Here is a 17,516-nt window from a genome sequence, read left to right as displayed (position 1 = left end):
TACTCGTAAATGTTATTAGCTTATTAAAAACGTTATAAAGGTCGATGATACTTATAATCAAACCACACAATAGTCGGTATTCCGACGCTACGCACTTTATACGCACTAATAGATGATCGATCTATTGACGGTTCGCACTCAAAATCTCACAAACACGCTTCAATTATCTCGGCTAACCAACAAGTAATTACGTTCAACCCTAATCGAGTCTGGTTATTATGACCCCCGGAGGATATTTGGGCACGTTCCTGTTGCGATTCACTAACGCACGGATAACCTGACACAAACAAAATAAGCACGTGTAGTTTCAATGAAATTCAAAAGGACACTAAAATTATTACCTTTTACGGTGCGTGGAAATTAACACATACATGTGACGATACATGAATAACGATGAAGGCTTTGCAATAAAATTTGAGCCCATCGTAAACTCAAGGTTTTTTACTAGTGGCAGAGGGTCTTGTGAGCCAGCACGGGTGCGTCCTGCCTATTTCTGCTGCGAAGCAATCAGGCGTTTTCTTTAGTTTTATTTTATTTTATTGCCCTTGTAGGCAGACGAGCACATGGCCCACCTGATGGTGAGTGGTTACCGTCGTCCGTGGACAGGACATGGACGCAATGCCAGGAGCAGAGCCAAAACGCTGCCTACCGCTTAATACTCGTCACAAGCCTCGTTATAGCCTCGCCTGTCATAGCGCTCGGGAAACACCGTGGAGCTCATTATAAAGCCGGATGGTACGTGGCAAACAAGACCTCTGGAAACGCACTGTGGATGACCGCAGTGGCTCCAGGTAGTATGGATGAACTTTACTCCGATGGCGGGCGGTGCGATGCTAAAATCGAGTTGACGGTATCATCTCGAACAATTCCTCAGAGCACCCCAGGGAACATACGGTATAAAATACAGAAGGAGCTGAAGTCCCTCCGCAGACCCAGAGGTTCCAAACGAGGTTAGTTCGTTCAACCTACTTCCACTGGCCTTATTTCGAATAGCCTTAATAGCTGTCATAGACCAGGCTCAGTCTGGAAGAATTCGCATTTTTTCTAACAAGAGCAGTAGCTGTCATTTATTTACAAAAATTCAATTACTTATTCATAAAAAAATTGTAAGTTAATTTCGACATTTTTTTCCTTATACTAAATTATTTTTTTATTATATTATATAATATTTTTTAGAGACATGAGTTCTAAAGCCTCAGTTTGTACAATACAACGGCTGCCCGTCCTTCAAACCGAAACGCATTACTGCTTCACTGCAGAAATAGGCAGGGTGATGGTACCTACGCGTGCGGACTCACAAAAGGTCCTACCACCTATAAAAGAGGTGTTAAGAGAAGTTTCGCTGAAATCAAACAGCTTTTCACCCCTCGTTAAATAATTATGAGTGCGCGAAAAGCCCTCACCTGTGGTTCATTTCTTGTTTGACGCTGTACCGGAGCGGCAGAACCGGAGCCCTGCGATGCTGTGTCGGCAGACGAAGTCGAAGACTCTGCGAATAACGTGACCAGATTTAAAAACTCTCGAATCAATCGTGGTTTTTTAGTCAAAGACCTTTTTTTTCTATCTAAGCTGATAGCCTTGAGAGGCTATTTCAGCTTAACCTTAACTAATAGGTGAGCTCACGGCGCTCAAACCTGACGACGTTGCTAACACGGGCCCTAGCAAGAGCCGTGCTTGAGAGAATCTACCACCGGATCGGAAACGCGACCCACTGAGAAGATCCGGCGAGAAACTCAGTGAGCTGTGTCTGTGGGTTAATTTGCTCGTCGAGCCCTTCGTCGCAAGCCGGGTCGTCGTCGGGTTCGTGATCAGCGTGTGACACATAGACCTCTTCCAGCTGCCTCCATTCATCTCCCTGATTTAATTCTTCACAAATAATAAGGTCTTATAATTCTTCGGTGTTCACGAGTCGCAAACACAATTGATATTACTTTTACGGTTTAATCTAGCGTCTTCGGAACGTCAAAAATAATAACATATCGCGGGGTGAAAGGGCTATTTGGTTTAAGCGACGTTTCGCTTAACACGCGACATTTATCTTTGTTGTGTTATAATTCGATGCCTCCAATGAACACTACTCTAACTCAAAACTTTGAAATTTTCGTTTCTCACGCAAATCGCTTCACTATTTTAAAAGTATTACAAATTCATTATTAATGAGGTTCGAAGCAAGAGTAAATCAGCTAGTTACACAAGAAAAAACCATAAAATCTTTATTATTGCAGATATATTTATTAACTTTTTTCGTTTAAGCTCTCCTCCTGTAAACCTACGAATTTGGAGTTAGAGTAGTGTTCATTGGAGGCATCGAATTTATCTTGTCTTGTCAAAGGCGCGTTTTATTTGGTATGATCAGCATCAACAATTCGATGTTTTTAATTGAACTTCAATTAAGTTTACACAAATCAAATAGCGGAATATTTTTTTTGTATTATGATATTTTTTTCAAATTTACCACTTCCTGCTCTCCTTGTTGCAAAAATGTTGCTTAAACCAAATACCCTTTCATCTCATGATATATTAAAAATAAAAACACTAGAAGAAACCGTAAAAGTAATTTCGAATATCTCATAACATTTTAATTATCAATCAGATGGGGTTTTTTTTATTGGGTACATGGGATGCATTCCATTTACCTTAAAGCTTTACGATTTACTTTAAAACTAAATGAGCCTATTTAATTTCAGTTATCGGAATCTATAGATTCAACAGCTTGATTCCCTCCATCCAAATTGGGACATGAGCTTCCGAATTTACTAAATAAGGGCTTGCACACACCATTAGTTTAAGAATTCCTTCTACCACCAACTAAAAGTCCGTTATCGCAGTATCCTCGTATAAAGACCGTTTCACAACACCCAAAGATGAGGTGGTGCCATTCTATTCCACCTCAAGAATAAATACTACCTACTGGTGGTAGGACCTCTTGTAAGTCCGCGCGGGTAGGTAACACAACCCTGCCTATTTCTGCCGTGAAGCAGTCATGCTTTTCGGTATGAAGGGTGGGGCAGCCGTTGTAACTATAATTGAGACCTTAGAACGTATATCTCAAGGTGGGTGGCGCATTTACGTTGTAGATGTCTATGGGCTCCAGTAACCACTTAACACCAGGTGGGCTGTGAGCTCGTCCACCCATCTAAACAATAAAAAAAAATAGAAACACTCACCAGATCTATTATCAGATTGGTGAGGCGCTTTCTCTTTGAAGGAAGACTGCCTCTCGCAAGGTTCCTGTTCCCTGTAAAAAAAAACGTCATTACAACTACAAAATGCTTATTCAATCTTGAGCGTTGGCGGTATGGAGACTGGAGTCATTGAGGTATAACGCGTTGTGCTCTCGTCTCAAGCGATGCGAGAATGCCTGTGTTCAGAATTCGCAAACATGTAGACACATTTCGCTCACGAAGTATATTAAACGAAGTATTTATTAAATCGTTGAAGTGTGAAGGTTATGATTGCATTTAATTTTTTCTGGGTCGTGGTATGAGCCTCCTACGAGGTCCCCGCGCCTATAGGGCACTTGGGTATGTGGGACTGAACGATTCGCAAATGTTGAGAGCGGATCAAGGCTGACTTTTAGGGCTTTACCCATTAAACTACTGTCCTGTACTCCTGCCCAAGCGCCCGGTCCCCCCGAGGTCAGAACCCGAGCGGGGTAAGGAAGTGTCCTTTTTTTTCTACATAAAGTGAGAGCCTTGAGATGCTATTTCAGCGTAGCCTTAACTAGTAGGTGAGCTCACGGGGCTCAAACCTGACGACGTTGCTAACACGAACCCTAGCAAGAGCCGTGCTTCGCAGAATCTACCACCGGATCGGAAACGCGACCCACTGAGAAGATTCGGCGAGAAACTCAGTGGGCTGGGAGTGTCCGCTGTAAACATTGCAACCAGACACACAGCTAAGGACGCCCGGCTGACGGAGCCTTCGAGGTGAGGTAAAGACGGCTTGTGTACTCATTTTTTTTTCCACCAGGATAAATGTGCGAGCTCCTCTCAACGGAGAAGGGTGTGGTCTAACAGCTGCCCTAACGACTCTTGCTCGTATCGAGAGATGCGACTTTGCTGGTGCCCGAATCCCGCAGGCAAGTACCAATTTTACGAATAAAATACTCCTGTTCACGAATGACTTCCGCGAACAAAAAAATTATAAAGTTATTTTAAATTTTCAAATAAAAATATTGGATTAAAAATAATAAAATTTATTCGAACATTAAGAACGACGCGATAAATCTAACACAGGGCTGCATCAAGCGTAAATCCATCACTGACTATACACCAAATAATGAATGTATGGCACCGTGTGTGTGTCGTTATCTCTACAAATGTCACAATTTAATATCGATATCAACCAATAAACTCCAATTAGATAATACAAGACGATATGTTTATTTGTCGATAGATAATGGATATATTACGAACATTAATTAATTGGTGATTGTGGATTCGATTCTGTGGTCAACGACGTCGTGGCCTCAAGGATAAGATGTACGGTGCATTCGTATGTAGCGATGCACCGATGTTCGAATCCCGCAGGCGGGTACCTATTTTTCTTATGAAATATGTACTTAACAATTGTTCACGATTGACTTCCACGGCTAAGGGCCACCACCCTGCCTATTTCTGCCGTGAAGCAGTAATGCGTTTCGGTTTAAAGGGCGGGGCAGTCGTTTAACTATACTGAGACCTTAGAACTTATATCTCAAGGTAGGTGGCGGCATTTACGTTGTAGAAATCTATGAGCTCCAGTAACCACTTAACACCAGGCGGGCTGTGAGCTCGTCGACCCTTCTAAGCAATAAAAAAATAAAAAACGTGGACGGTGGCGTTAATAATTGCCATCTACAGTTCAACATGTATGTTGGCGATTGTTGAACTTTGAATGGTTGAACTGTGGATGGATGGCGACATGGATTCCTCTTCCGTGCAGCGGCTTCCAACATAAGGAGAACTGTAACGACAGACGACCTCCAGTAGAAGAGAGTGCCTTAATCAACCAGCTCGAAGTTCATCGAGGCATCGAAAGTTATCTACCGATTTTGCTTAATGGATCCTTAATATGACCTAGAAAATTCAATTGCCGTGGTCACAGGACGCTTAATCATCAGAATCTCGTATCGTGAAGATGAAGCCAATCATCCGAAGCGAGGGTTGATATCTGGATGTGTTCAATAACGGCTGTGTCGCGGCAGAAACAGAAGAAACTACGTTATCTACTTGGGCTTTAGAATATGACCCACCATAACCTAACCAGTGGTGAATTTACCTTAAGGCCCGGCAGGCCCGGGCCTATGGCGGCCCCAATCGTGTCAAAAAACTTATACTTTTACCCACACTTCCCACCCGCACTTGCGATAACAAATAGCTTCGTACAAATTAATTGTGTTTAATTAGATATTCAAATATTTAACTCGCAATTAAGTGTTGAAAGTTCATAACAATCGTGTAAAAGTTATCATAACCAAGTATGCCAAGTTGGCAGAGTATATTAGAGCAAATAACTAGTTGTAACAACTTATGTACCATATTCTTGCGAAATAAAACTATTTTTTTTTTCTAAATTTCTAGTTCTATTTAGATAAAAGTTGGCAATAAAGTAATTTCATTATGTAGTCTATATGGTGGATGCTGAGAAAGGGGCGGCTGATGGCTTGGGGCCTAGAGCGGCCGAAACTGCAAATCCGTCACTGAACCTAACCTAACAATACCTTTTGGATTTTACAATGAAATTCATTGGTTATCCACGTGGAGCCCTCGATAGTCCGCCAGTATGGAATCGCCCTACTCGTGGCCGCACACGCAATCCCAGAACAATGGAATCTTTATAGAATTCCTAAATACCAAGCTTATCGTGACCCAATCCGAATCTAGACCTATTAAATAGCACCCTAATTAGTTACTTAACAACGAAAAGCTCAATAATCTAGAAATCGACAAGGGATTTTAAAATTCAAACATAAAGGCAGTTACTTTTCTTTTTATGCCCTTTGTACGCAAGCACGGGGCATCTGATCATAGTGATCACGGTCGCTCATGAAAAATATATCAATATTTAAAAAAAATTAAAAAATTTAAATTTAACTAAAAAATGAAAAAAAAAATAGTTTAAAAAAACTTAAAAAATACGCATTTATTGAAAATCCAACTAAGAATATTTTTTTTTAAAAAGTTTAAATTAAAAATAGGGTAAGAAACAATGATGTTATTGTTAAAAAAGCGTGGGGTGCACGGTATCAGTAGTTATAAATATTTTATGAACAGATATGAGTAGAAGGGTTATTTTGATAATATCAAGTTTTTTTAAACTATTATTTATTTTTCATTTTTTAGTTAAATTTCAATTTTTTCATATTTTTTTAAAAAATTGTCATCGGTCCTTAATATGTATGGCAAATTTCAAGTTAATCGGACGTTTTGAAGGGGGTCAAAATCATGTTCAAAGATTCCGTTACATACTAACGTACATACGTCTGAAGCTAATAAAAGCGTATTAAAAAAACGCGCCTACTAACGATAAAAGTGGCTCTAAGTCGAAGGGGTGAAAGGCTATTTGGTTGAAGCGACATTTTTGCAACTTTACAAGAGAGCCATTTAAAGTTTAAATATTTAGAAAAAATATATCATTACAAAAAAAATACTTCTTCAGCTATTCGAACGGAGTAAACTTAATTGAAGTTCACTTAAAAACATCGAACCTTTGATGCTGATACCAAATGAAACGCACCTTTAATTACAAATGATCGCCAAACCAACTAACCTTTCACACTATTCACTTGTAACTATACTTGAGACCTTAGAACTTATATCTCAAGGTGGGTAGCGCATTTACGTTGTAGATGCCTATGGTCTCCAGTAACCACTTAACATCAGGTGGGCTGTGAGTTCGTCCACCCACCGAAGAAAAAAAAAAACACCTCAAAATTACGTCCACAATCCGCCAGAACCGATCCTAATAATAAAACTCACTTGAGTATAAACTGTCGGATCTGTGCATCACGACTGGCGGGGACCAGCTCCCAACGCCTCACGATTATAAAAGGGACCAAGAGGTTATCTATAGGTCCTAAGATGCAGACACGTCGTATATTGCGGACTCCTTGCGTCTCTTTGTTCGCATACAATGTGTATTATTTAGTTTAAAATAATCTAGCAGCAGCCGATTCTTATTGCCAGTGCAGACGAGTATACAGCCCATTTAATGACGAGTGACTAGCGTCACTGGTGAATGCCAGCAATGGAAAGCTAAGTCCCTGTGTACCAAATTTGAAGACAATCCTACTAATATTATAAACGCGAAAATTTTGTAGTTTTTTTAATTTTTTTTATTGCTTAGATGAGTGGACGAGCTCACAGCCCACCTGGTGTTAAGTGGTTACTGGAGTCCATAGACATCTACAACGTAAATGCGCCACCCACCTTGATATATAAGTTCTAAGGTCTCAATTATAATTACAACGGCTGCCCCACCCTTCAAACCGAAACGCATTACTGCTTCACGGCAGAAATAGGCAGGGTGGTGGTACCTACCCGTGCGGACTCACAAGAGGTTCTACCACCAGTAATTACGCAAATTATAATTTTGCGGGTTTCATTTTTATTACACGATGTTATTCCTTCACCGTGGAAATCAATCGTGAACATTTGTTGAGTACGTATTTCATTAGAAAAATTGGTACCCGCCTGCGGGATTCGAACACCGGTGCATCGCTCAACACGAATGCACCGGACGTCTTATCCGTTAGGCCACGACGACTTAAATGTATGTTTAATACACTTTTATGCAAAAACTACTGGATGGATTTTGATGAAACTACAATAATGTAGCTTACACATCCGAATAACACATAGGCTATAGTTTATAAATATAGGTATAGTGTGATTTACCCAAAATATAACGATAAGTGTCAAGTAAGGAAGTTTTTTACTGGTGGTAGGACCTCTTGTGAGTCCGCGCTGGTAGGTACCACCGCCCTGCCTATTTCTGCCGTGAAGCAGTATTGCGTTTCGGTTTGAAGGGTGGGGCAGCCGTTGTAACTATACTGAGACCTTAGAACTTATATCTCAAGGCGGGTGGCGCATTTACGTCGTAGATGTCTATAGGCTCCAGTAACCGCTTGACACAAGGTGGGCTGTGAGCTCGTCCAGCCATCTAAGCAATAAAAAAAATCACCTTAATGCGCTTCGGTGCTTACCCAACATCAGACCATCAGACTCCGCTAACTATCCGGGATAATAAAGAAATACGTAAATAGCATGTAAAGTCTGTAACGCCAGGACACGGTCGGTTTGATGTTGAGACCCTGAGTTTCCGCTTGGTCAGACATCAGCCTTTTTCCCTAACAATGATAAATATATCAAAAGGTATTTTGTGTGAAGAAAGGTGAGAAAAGATTTTCATCATGAAAAAATGGTCAATTTAACAAACATGTAACCTTTTTCATTGGAATCGGTCGAGCCTTTCGGAATCTATAGGATATATACACACATCCACTTCTATATACTATATATTCCTATAGATACAATACATACTATGTACATAATACATAAAAAATGATGTCGTTGTATTTTATTGAAGAATTTCTACCATTACAGTAAGTGAGAGACAATGAGATTTTAAAAGAGTTACTTCGGAACCACTGGTGGTGGATGGTTCATGACCATCGCTGCTCTTCACTTTGGAAGCCCTGGTATGCAGAAACTATGCTCAATCAGCGAAGGAGCCATTCCAGACTGCTTATTTTTATCACGAAGGAAACATTAGCTCCGGTGTAATATGTGGTCCAGGCATTACAAAATACAACTAAGACTTATGTGACATTCACATAGTGACGTCATTGATCTGATCTAAACTCAAACCGCATTCAACAAACGGTTGTGCTTAAAACGAAAAGTCTTAACAAGTGATGTCATTTATATCCCTATTGTAAATAATTTATCACAGAGAATAGATATGAAGCGCCAGTGCATTTGATAACACATAATAACCGAAGATTAGATGTCACGTTGCAGTTCGGTCTTAATTAATATTTTTGAGACGTCTATCAGTAGTGGTGCCCGCTCAATACCGGGCCATGACTTTGTTTCCCTGCTCATATAAAGCAATGAAATATATTTTTTTGTTTTTTAAGATATATCTCGATTTATTTTTTGATTGATTGATCCTTATTTTATACTTATTGTACACAAAAAGACAATACAATAAAAACAGATTTAAAGAATGTCTAAATACGATGTACAAAGGCGAGCTTAACTCATTCATGAGTTTTCTTCCAGCAAATCATTAGCAGAGAGAAATACGATGTATAAGAGGGAAAAAGTGTACAATATAAAAGGTATTAAAGAATAAAAGATAAATCAAGCTTTGAAAAAAAAAAACTAATATAAAATGAAAAATACATATAAATAAACATACATAAAACAATAACTTAAATACAATTAAATTAAATTAAATATTAAATACAATTAAAGTGACAAATGTTTCTTAATTTGACTCTTAAAAACTTCTAGAGAGGAACTAGCATGAATAGGTTGAGGGAGAGAATTCCATAATCGCACTGCTTGTATTGTGATTCTTGTTATTTTTACATATATATTTACTTATAAACACACAAAGCACTTTGAAATTGGTACCTACCCATGCGGACTCACAAGAGGTCCTACCACCAGTGAAAAATTACTGTTAGAGTGACTCAGGTTTGTGTCAGATTCCTCTATTCTTCTTTTTGATGATGAGTTAAAACATTGTAGAAATAGAAAGTTCAATCCAGACTAATTTGTTTTATTATAAATTTTGATAGTCCGTAAGTACAAAAACTTTACAAAAATTTTAGTTTTTCGTATTGTACTTATGGCTTTATTTCATCCGTACCATCAAACATATACGATTCTAATCATGTAAGAGAACCATTATTGGTTTAAAAAAATATATATTATTGATTGATATTGAAATATTTTAAATATCGACGCTTGAAAGGCAAACATGACTAAGCGACAATGCGTGAACTCTACAGTAGACTAATTTAAAGGTGAAATACGTGAAAACAAAATTTATTTTAACGAATCTAGCTGTAGTAGAATCTTGCTAGTAGCTGTAGGATTGAAATTATTTTAATAGACCTAGAAATACATTTTTTTGAGCATTGAATATGGTTATTGCCTATCATTTATGTACAAAGCAGTTATTGTCGCTTAGTCACGTTTGCCTTTCAAGCGTCGATATGATCCTTGAAACCGCTGTATTTAACATATCACAAGTGACTGACTTTCGATTTGTTGTTCATTTTAAAAAAAACACACACAAGACAAGGCTGCTGATTTTGTTTTCCAGTTTTCAATGAGCTCTAGAACATGTTCATTCTAAAGCAATGTTCAAATATTCCCCGGTGGCAGGCATTAGCCAAGCTGCCTACAGAAACATGAATGGCAATAACCGTTTACCGTCAGTTGGTTTGAAGTCACCTACATCATCAGATTTGAATGCAATAAAAGAATAAAATAATTTACCTAAATTTACAGTGTATGGACAGCCTAATTGCTTATTGTTGACTATTCAAATGTTTTTGTGTATGTCCCATAAAACTGTGAAAGCCATGAACGAGTTGTAGATTCAGAATATATACAAGTATTATTGTTAAAGTTATCATATGTACATCTTAATGGATTTTCGTTTTGTTTGTCTGTGTTTATATTTATTCATTCTAGTTATATTCTTAAACAGGCACCCAATTTAGATAGATTTTAGTGAAATTATCTGTACTTCCTAATGAACTATATTCTACGAAAGGAGTGATAGTGCGTAGTCTGTAGTGTGTGTCAGTACATAAGTAGTGATCTCATAGTATCTAAAGTTTAAAAAGCACACAAAATATACTTATTATTGTCGATTTACCTAAATTGTATGCATAGGTATGTCGTCAAAATTGAAATTCGCGGAATAACATTTTCCAGATTTAAAATTTACTAGATCTGCATGTTTTTTCAAATATTACTCGTTACCACGAAATATATAGGTGGGTGCCAAGAAAAATGTCTAATTTTCGCTCTAATAAATTAAAAATTCCTTGACATCGCTCCATCAAAGTATTCAAAGTAAAATGATCGTTACTGCTTGGCTATAAAAAATATTATTGTCTGTGATAAATCATTTCTATACCTACTCATTAAGGACTCCTGATTTTATTGATTTTTACTCAAAGTAATGTTTTTTAGTTATTGAATGTAATGGTTACTGGTAAAAAATATAATTAAAAATAATCTGAAGTACTTTTTAAATACAATTTCACATAGAAAAGTAAATTTATTGACTTAAAATAACCAAATACAAAGTAATACATACTTCAATTGGGTGAAAAAGAAGTGTATATGGTAACCAGACCAAATAAAATTCTGGTTACCACAGAGTAACGCCGCAGTATTACGTCACCACAACATGCGGCCGGCTAATAATCAGAGCGAGACAAACATAATACGGCAAACCCACCTACTAATAATCGATTTTACTACAACACGAATATTTCTAATCAGAAAAATACTTTGTATAAAATAACGTGATTTTATATTCTATATAGGATTCTGCTCTATGTTCAATATATAATATGTTTGTAACTCACCGATAAAATTGTAGTCTAGTTTTAGACGAGGAACGAATTTAGATACGTTCAGAATTTCCACAGTAAGCACAATTACTAAGTATTATTCAAACTAAATTCACGTTTAAAACAAACTAAAAACGTAATAGGTGCACACCATCAATAGACACGACATTTTTTTTAAATATTTTTCTATGATTTTTCAACTCGGACCCACATCGATCGCGATCAGCCATGACAGATACATTTTCAACTTAATGAAGTTGCGCATAGTCGCTCAGCTGACGGACGACTTTTCTGTAATCGCAGTGAAGTTAACTGTGGATTCAAATAGTTCAATGAACTTTACTTGAATGCAAAAAAATAACAATTTCTTTTCATCTTTTGTATTTGTTAAGTTTATTTGAAAAAAGTAAATAATTATTTCAGTAATTCAGTCGAAATGCATGTAAATATTTCGATTGATGATGAAAACATGAGCGTGTAGTGACATCTTGTAAAGTTTTCAGGAACTAAAAAGGTATATTTATCAAATATGAAAAACAGATGTCTCGTGTTGTGTTTTTTAGTATTCCAATTTTAAACTCTATTTTCCATAAGCAGTCCTGTGACTTAAGCTCTAATGTGCCTAGAGATAGATTCAAAGACTGCAGGGGCCATAGACAAAGACCGCGAGATTGAAGTTTAATGGTGAAAAAGTGCAAGATTCTTGTGAGTCCGCACGGGTAGGCAGCGGCTTGGCTCTGCCCCTGGCATTGCTGAAGTCCATGGGCGACGGTAACCACTCACCATCAGGTGGGCCGTATGCTAGTCTGCCCACACGGGCAATAAAAAAATATATAACATCTTGGTTCCGTCACACTGCAAATGCCCACTTCGAACATGATGCCCTAGTTATAAATGACGAGAATTTGGTGATGAAGCTTAAAATGAGTCAGTCTTAATTTGCTTAATGACGCTTCATGCTTCATGTCCTTTGACCCGCCCTCTTTCTTAACTACTAGACAATTCCCCGAGAGATAGATGATCGCGAAGCTCAATACAATTGGCGATTATTTAGCTAGCTTTTGAACATGCCAGATTACTAGTACTCCAACTTTAAACTGTTTTAAAAGAATGGTGAAGGAACACTACTTATCTGCTTAGTGCTGTTCGTTTGCATCATTATCATTTATCATTTCCATACTGTTGAGTTATTATGTGTGTGTAAGTATATTAGTATGTATTGTATGTAAGTATGTATATTGGTATTTATTATATGTAAACGGTATCTGTTTATTGTATGTGTATATTTTCTATAATAATGTATTGTCTATGGTACACCGCAACATACCTGCTATATTTTTATATTTTCCAGAATTTCTGTAAATTAAACGGTTGTCTGGAAGAGATCGCTTTTAGCGATAAGACCGCCTATTGTACAAATGTATCTGCTTTTTGACTGTTTTTTTTAATGTACATTGTGTTGGTGTGCAATAAAGTGTATTCTCTCTTCTCTCTCTCTCTATATATTTGCGGGTATTAGGCGGTTAAAATATCAAATCTGAAAACCTGTAGACAGCGGCTTGGCTCTGACCCTGACATTGCTGACGTCCATGAGCGACGGTAGCCACTTACCACTAGGTGAGCCGCAAGCTCGTCTGCCTGCTCGGGCAATAAAAAAAAACCTGAAACCGCACGGGTAGGTACCACCACCCTGCTTATTTCTGCTGTGAAGCAGTAATGCGTTTCGGTTTGAAGGGCGGGGCAGCCATTGTAACTAACTATACTGAGACCTTAGAACTTATCAAGGTGGGTGGCGCATTTACGTTGTAGATGTCTATGGTCTCCAGTAACCACTTAACACCAGGTGGGCTGTGAGCTCGTCCACCTATCTAAGAAATAATAAAAAAGATCGCAAAGCTTAATTGAGATTAATAACACGAACCGAATGAGATTTCATAAAATAGTTAGATTAGTTAATAGTCATAGTAGGTAGATACTAAGAACATTAGATTTCATAAAAGTTCACGACCAGCTTATCCTAAGCTCTCGCAGGACTGTGAAAGAACGCAACGGTTCTAGTTATAATGGAAGAATTTTGCTCCGACGGCGGCCATTGTGTTCATAAAATATTGTCTATGTTATTATTGCATTGAAATCCTAGTACATTTTAATTTCTTAATTGCGTGATCAAACATATTACTAGTCACTTTTAGCACCGATCATCTCGTACGGACATTTTTCACTTAAAACATCTGTATATTTATCTTACCAAGGTATGGCATTTGTCCAGTCCAGCTGAACTCTCCTCGGCGCCACCAGCGACATCTTGTGTCCTGTTCTTTGGCGCTCTTTTATGAAGTTGTCGTGTGCTGCTATCTTTTTCTAATGCGCTAGGCTTTTGTGGTGCAATTGTTTAAATCAGCCATTTTTATATGTACCTGTAAAGTGGAAAATATAAACCATTGAAAATTTTGCGCTGTCTCAAATATAATAATTAATATTATTGGGGCCAAGCTGATTTTCTTCGTTAAAAATCAGCTGATAATTTTAAATCTTATATCTATCTTATTTAAATTAGAGAATAATCTTTTTACTCTCTATATGGTCTGTGAAAGAAATGTTTTAAACGCGGTTTTCTTTAGGCCTCCTAAAAATTAAATAATACTCTGCTAAAACCAATAGTTTTTTTTTAGATTTGAGTAATTTATTGATTTTCGATAATTACGAAAACTGTCAAATTTTTCCCGCCCTTGCCAGACGTATACATGCAAGCAAAGTATGTAACGGATGATTTAGCATTAGTGAAGCATGTTTAATAAACGATTTTATTTTAATATCTAAACTCAAGTCACCTCCCAAGCTATGTTTCTCTTTTTTTCGTTTTTTTTATATACGCGAACAAATATGTAACAAGAAAAAAGACAACAGACTTTGACTATCAAATATTTGTAACACTACTGACTCCAATCTGACTGAATCGCCGAATCGTCAAACGCCGTTAAACAACAATCAGTATCACTAACTACTTCGCCAATGAGGCGATTATCAATAGCGAATTTTTTTAATATTATGTATATATATGGAAAATAAACTAAATCTTTATATTAAAGCAGACAAAAAGGGCATTTAAATACCATTTCGTTCTCAGCTTGTCAAGCATTTTTTTGTGTAGTAAGTACATTTACGCTTTCGTGCAATTAGTAAAAAAGGTTTGTTTTTAAATGTCTAAAACAAAACCAGTCATAGTATAAATCAAAAATGTGTGTTAGCAATTGTGGTAATACGTAAAGAAAAACCCGCCATTTTAACTGTCAAATGAATCCCAACTATACGGGTTCAATGCGCTGCGCCTATAGTTAAAATAATATTTCCGTCCGTAATATCATACGTCAAACAATAAATCATAGTTAATCACAGAAAAATCTCTTTGTTCACGCATCTCATTGTATTTTTATAAAGTTTGATGAACTTCGTATTTTCGTAAATATTTTTGGAGGCGTATATTTAAAATTATTATATTTAAACTTTATCGTTCAATTTTAATATCATCCATTCAGATTGTTCACTTTTATATCATAATTTTTATACAATGATTTATCTTGGTTTTCCAAAAAATAATAATTATGTCTGATTGCTATAAAAAACGGTTATTATTGCGTGTTCTCTTTCAAATGCAGAAGTATTCTTAGAAGCAAAACTATGTTAATGCTAAATAAATTAGTATATTTAGTAACTATGTTGAAACGAGTTGCCAGAATCGTCATGTTAAACAAATGTTTTTCACACCGCGCGCTCAATGGAACACTAACTAAAAATCAACTCACGCGTGAGGTCAATGGCCTCGCACAGCGTGGGGCAGTAGTGTAACACCGATGTAATAATAGAAATGATTCGCTTTTAAGTTTTCAAAGCTCTAATTACTTCTAATAGTATTTAAATGTATGCACGTTACAGCCACTGTCTACGTTGCAAAACTCATGATAAATGTATCCTTTTTTTGAAGATTTTATGGCTTAGTAACGAGACCTTTAAGCCAAGCCTTATATTCTTTTACATCTATATCTATACTAATATTATAAAGAGGAAAGATTTGTTTGTTTGTTTGTTTCGAATAGGCTCCGAAACTACTGGACCGATTTGAAAAATTATTTTTCCATTAGAAGCCGACATTGTCCCTGATGAACGAACATAGGCTACTTTTTTTTATTTTTTTTTTATTTTTATTTTTTTGGTTTCATGTGTGTTTTAATGTTTCCGAAGCGAAGCGAGGGCGGGTCGCTAGTTTGTTATAAAATGAAATATGGTATGAAGAGAATGTGATGATGCTAATGAATTTGAGACGTTAACCAATTGGGATATAATTAAATGAAACAAGATGACCTGAGATGAAAATGTAGTATCAGTAAAATGGTGGTTATTTACGAAAACTTTTTCAGTGGACTTTTTGGAAAAACCTAAAAAGCTACATCCAGCGTCTTTATTTCAATTTTCCCACATTTGTTCACTGTCGTATATGCCAAACAGTTAATTAAGCACCGCTATTACACATTTCAATTTGAAGAAACCCTAACCTTTTAATACTATATAAACTATTATATGTATGTATGCATGTGTGTATGTATGTATGTATGTATGTATATACGTATGTATATATTATTATGAATGTATGTATATACGTATGTATATATTATGTATGTATGTATGTATATACTTTTTGTAACTTAATATAAATTTCATTGCACCTACCACTATCCACTCTCCACTAATTTTGGTTGACTGGTAGAGAATGCCTTAGGCATTAAGTCCGACAATGTAAATTTTACATGAAGTGAAACAGTGAATAAATAAACATTTAGTCATAGACAACACACATAGTCCCTGTGAGTGCGCCACGCCTGATATTCATATTCAACAAGAGTCCTAATAAACGTTTCCCGAAGTTTAGAGATAAAGCGACCAGATTACAGTCCGACTGCACGAGCATTACAGTAAGAATGCACTCACCTTGACACATGAGGTTGACAATTGCAAGTGAAAACTCCTTCGTGGCACAAATCATCCAACATGGAGGTACCTACCCGTGGCCCGACGCTCCAACACAAGTATCAGCTCAAAACAAAGCGCTTATTTAAAATAATAACAAAAATACAACGCACTCCGTCGTGTGAACCGTTGTGAAGTTCTTGTATTTTGACGTGAAACTATTTCGGTTTGACGTAGGCGTCACCTGAGCCAGGGGTAACAGAAATACAACGACGGACCACATCGTGGAGCGACCGACGACCTAAATATTCACACAATGACCTGATTACATTGACTTCAATGACGAATCGTTGACGAGTCGATCACGTTTCTTGAGCGCAAAACGATGGAACTGCCGGATAATCTCGTTGACCCGCCAATTAAGTGTTTAATATTATATATCCGCATATTTATATAAAAACAACAATATTTGCAAGTTTGTATATAACATAATGATCTCAGAAACTAAACACATTTGGGTGTGCGTGCCCTGTAGACTTCGAAATGGCAGAGCTGATTGCAAATAAACACTAAAGGAAATCTTCAGATTGTTGTAGAGATGATCCTGTGCTTAGAAGCTTGGAAGCTATCAGATCAGGGTGTGGAAAGCGGGCCGGGTTTGAATAGTAAATAATAAATCATAGATTTAACAACATTCTTATTTAGAAATGCGGTGGGTGGTATTGACTGAGCTACTTGGGGCTTAATTCTCGATCTACAAATAATTTTATGTACGTTTCTCTAACCACCACCAATGTGGAAAGATCTAAGAAGTTTTCGCATTATTTTAATGCATGTTTCCGCATATTTTTGCTCTGCAAAACCCTAGGATTTTGTTTAGTTTCTCGTTCTTAAAAGAATAGCTGTTAGAATAACTATAAATTCATGTTCGCACGCCAGCATTGTTTGATCCTTCGATTCGGAT

The 17,516-nt window shown here is 37.0% G+C and overlaps 1 protein-coding gene across 4 annotated transcripts in view; it reads right to left on the bottom strand.

Moving 5' to 3' along the window:
* The window catches only part of Asator (tau-tubulin kinase asator), a 62,483-nt gene that overhangs the window by 23,255 nt on the left and 21,712 nt on the right, over nucleotides 1-17,516 (bottom strand). For 2 of the 4 annotated variants that reach the window (XM_089737340.1, XM_089737341.1), the window contains exons 2-4: nucleotides 13,839-14,007; nucleotides 3,168-3,238; nucleotides 1,404-1,489 (exon numbers count right to left, since the gene is read on the bottom strand). In XM_089737340.1, coding sequence (XP_089593466.1) covers nucleotides 1,404-1,489; nucleotides 3,168-3,238; nucleotides 13,839-13,894 — 213 coding nt within the window. In that variant the 5' untranslated portion in view covers nucleotides 13,895-14,007. Of the gene's footprint in view, nucleotides 1-1,403; nucleotides 1,490-3,167; nucleotides 3,239-11,605; nucleotides 11,830-13,838; nucleotides 14,008-17,516 lie in introns of those variants that run through there. The other 2 variants (XM_089737343.1, XM_089737342.1) reach the window with 2 other exon arrangements.

The sequence above is a fragment of the Bombyx mandarina genome, chromosome 23 (genome assembly GCF_030267445.1).
Source record: "Bombyx mandarina strain Sakado chromosome 23, ASM3026744v2".
NCBI classification, from domain to species: domain Eukaryota; kingdom Metazoa; phylum Arthropoda; class Insecta; order Lepidoptera; family Bombycidae; genus Bombyx; species Bombyx mandarina.
This window is presented reverse-complemented; position numbering and strand designations above follow the sequence as displayed.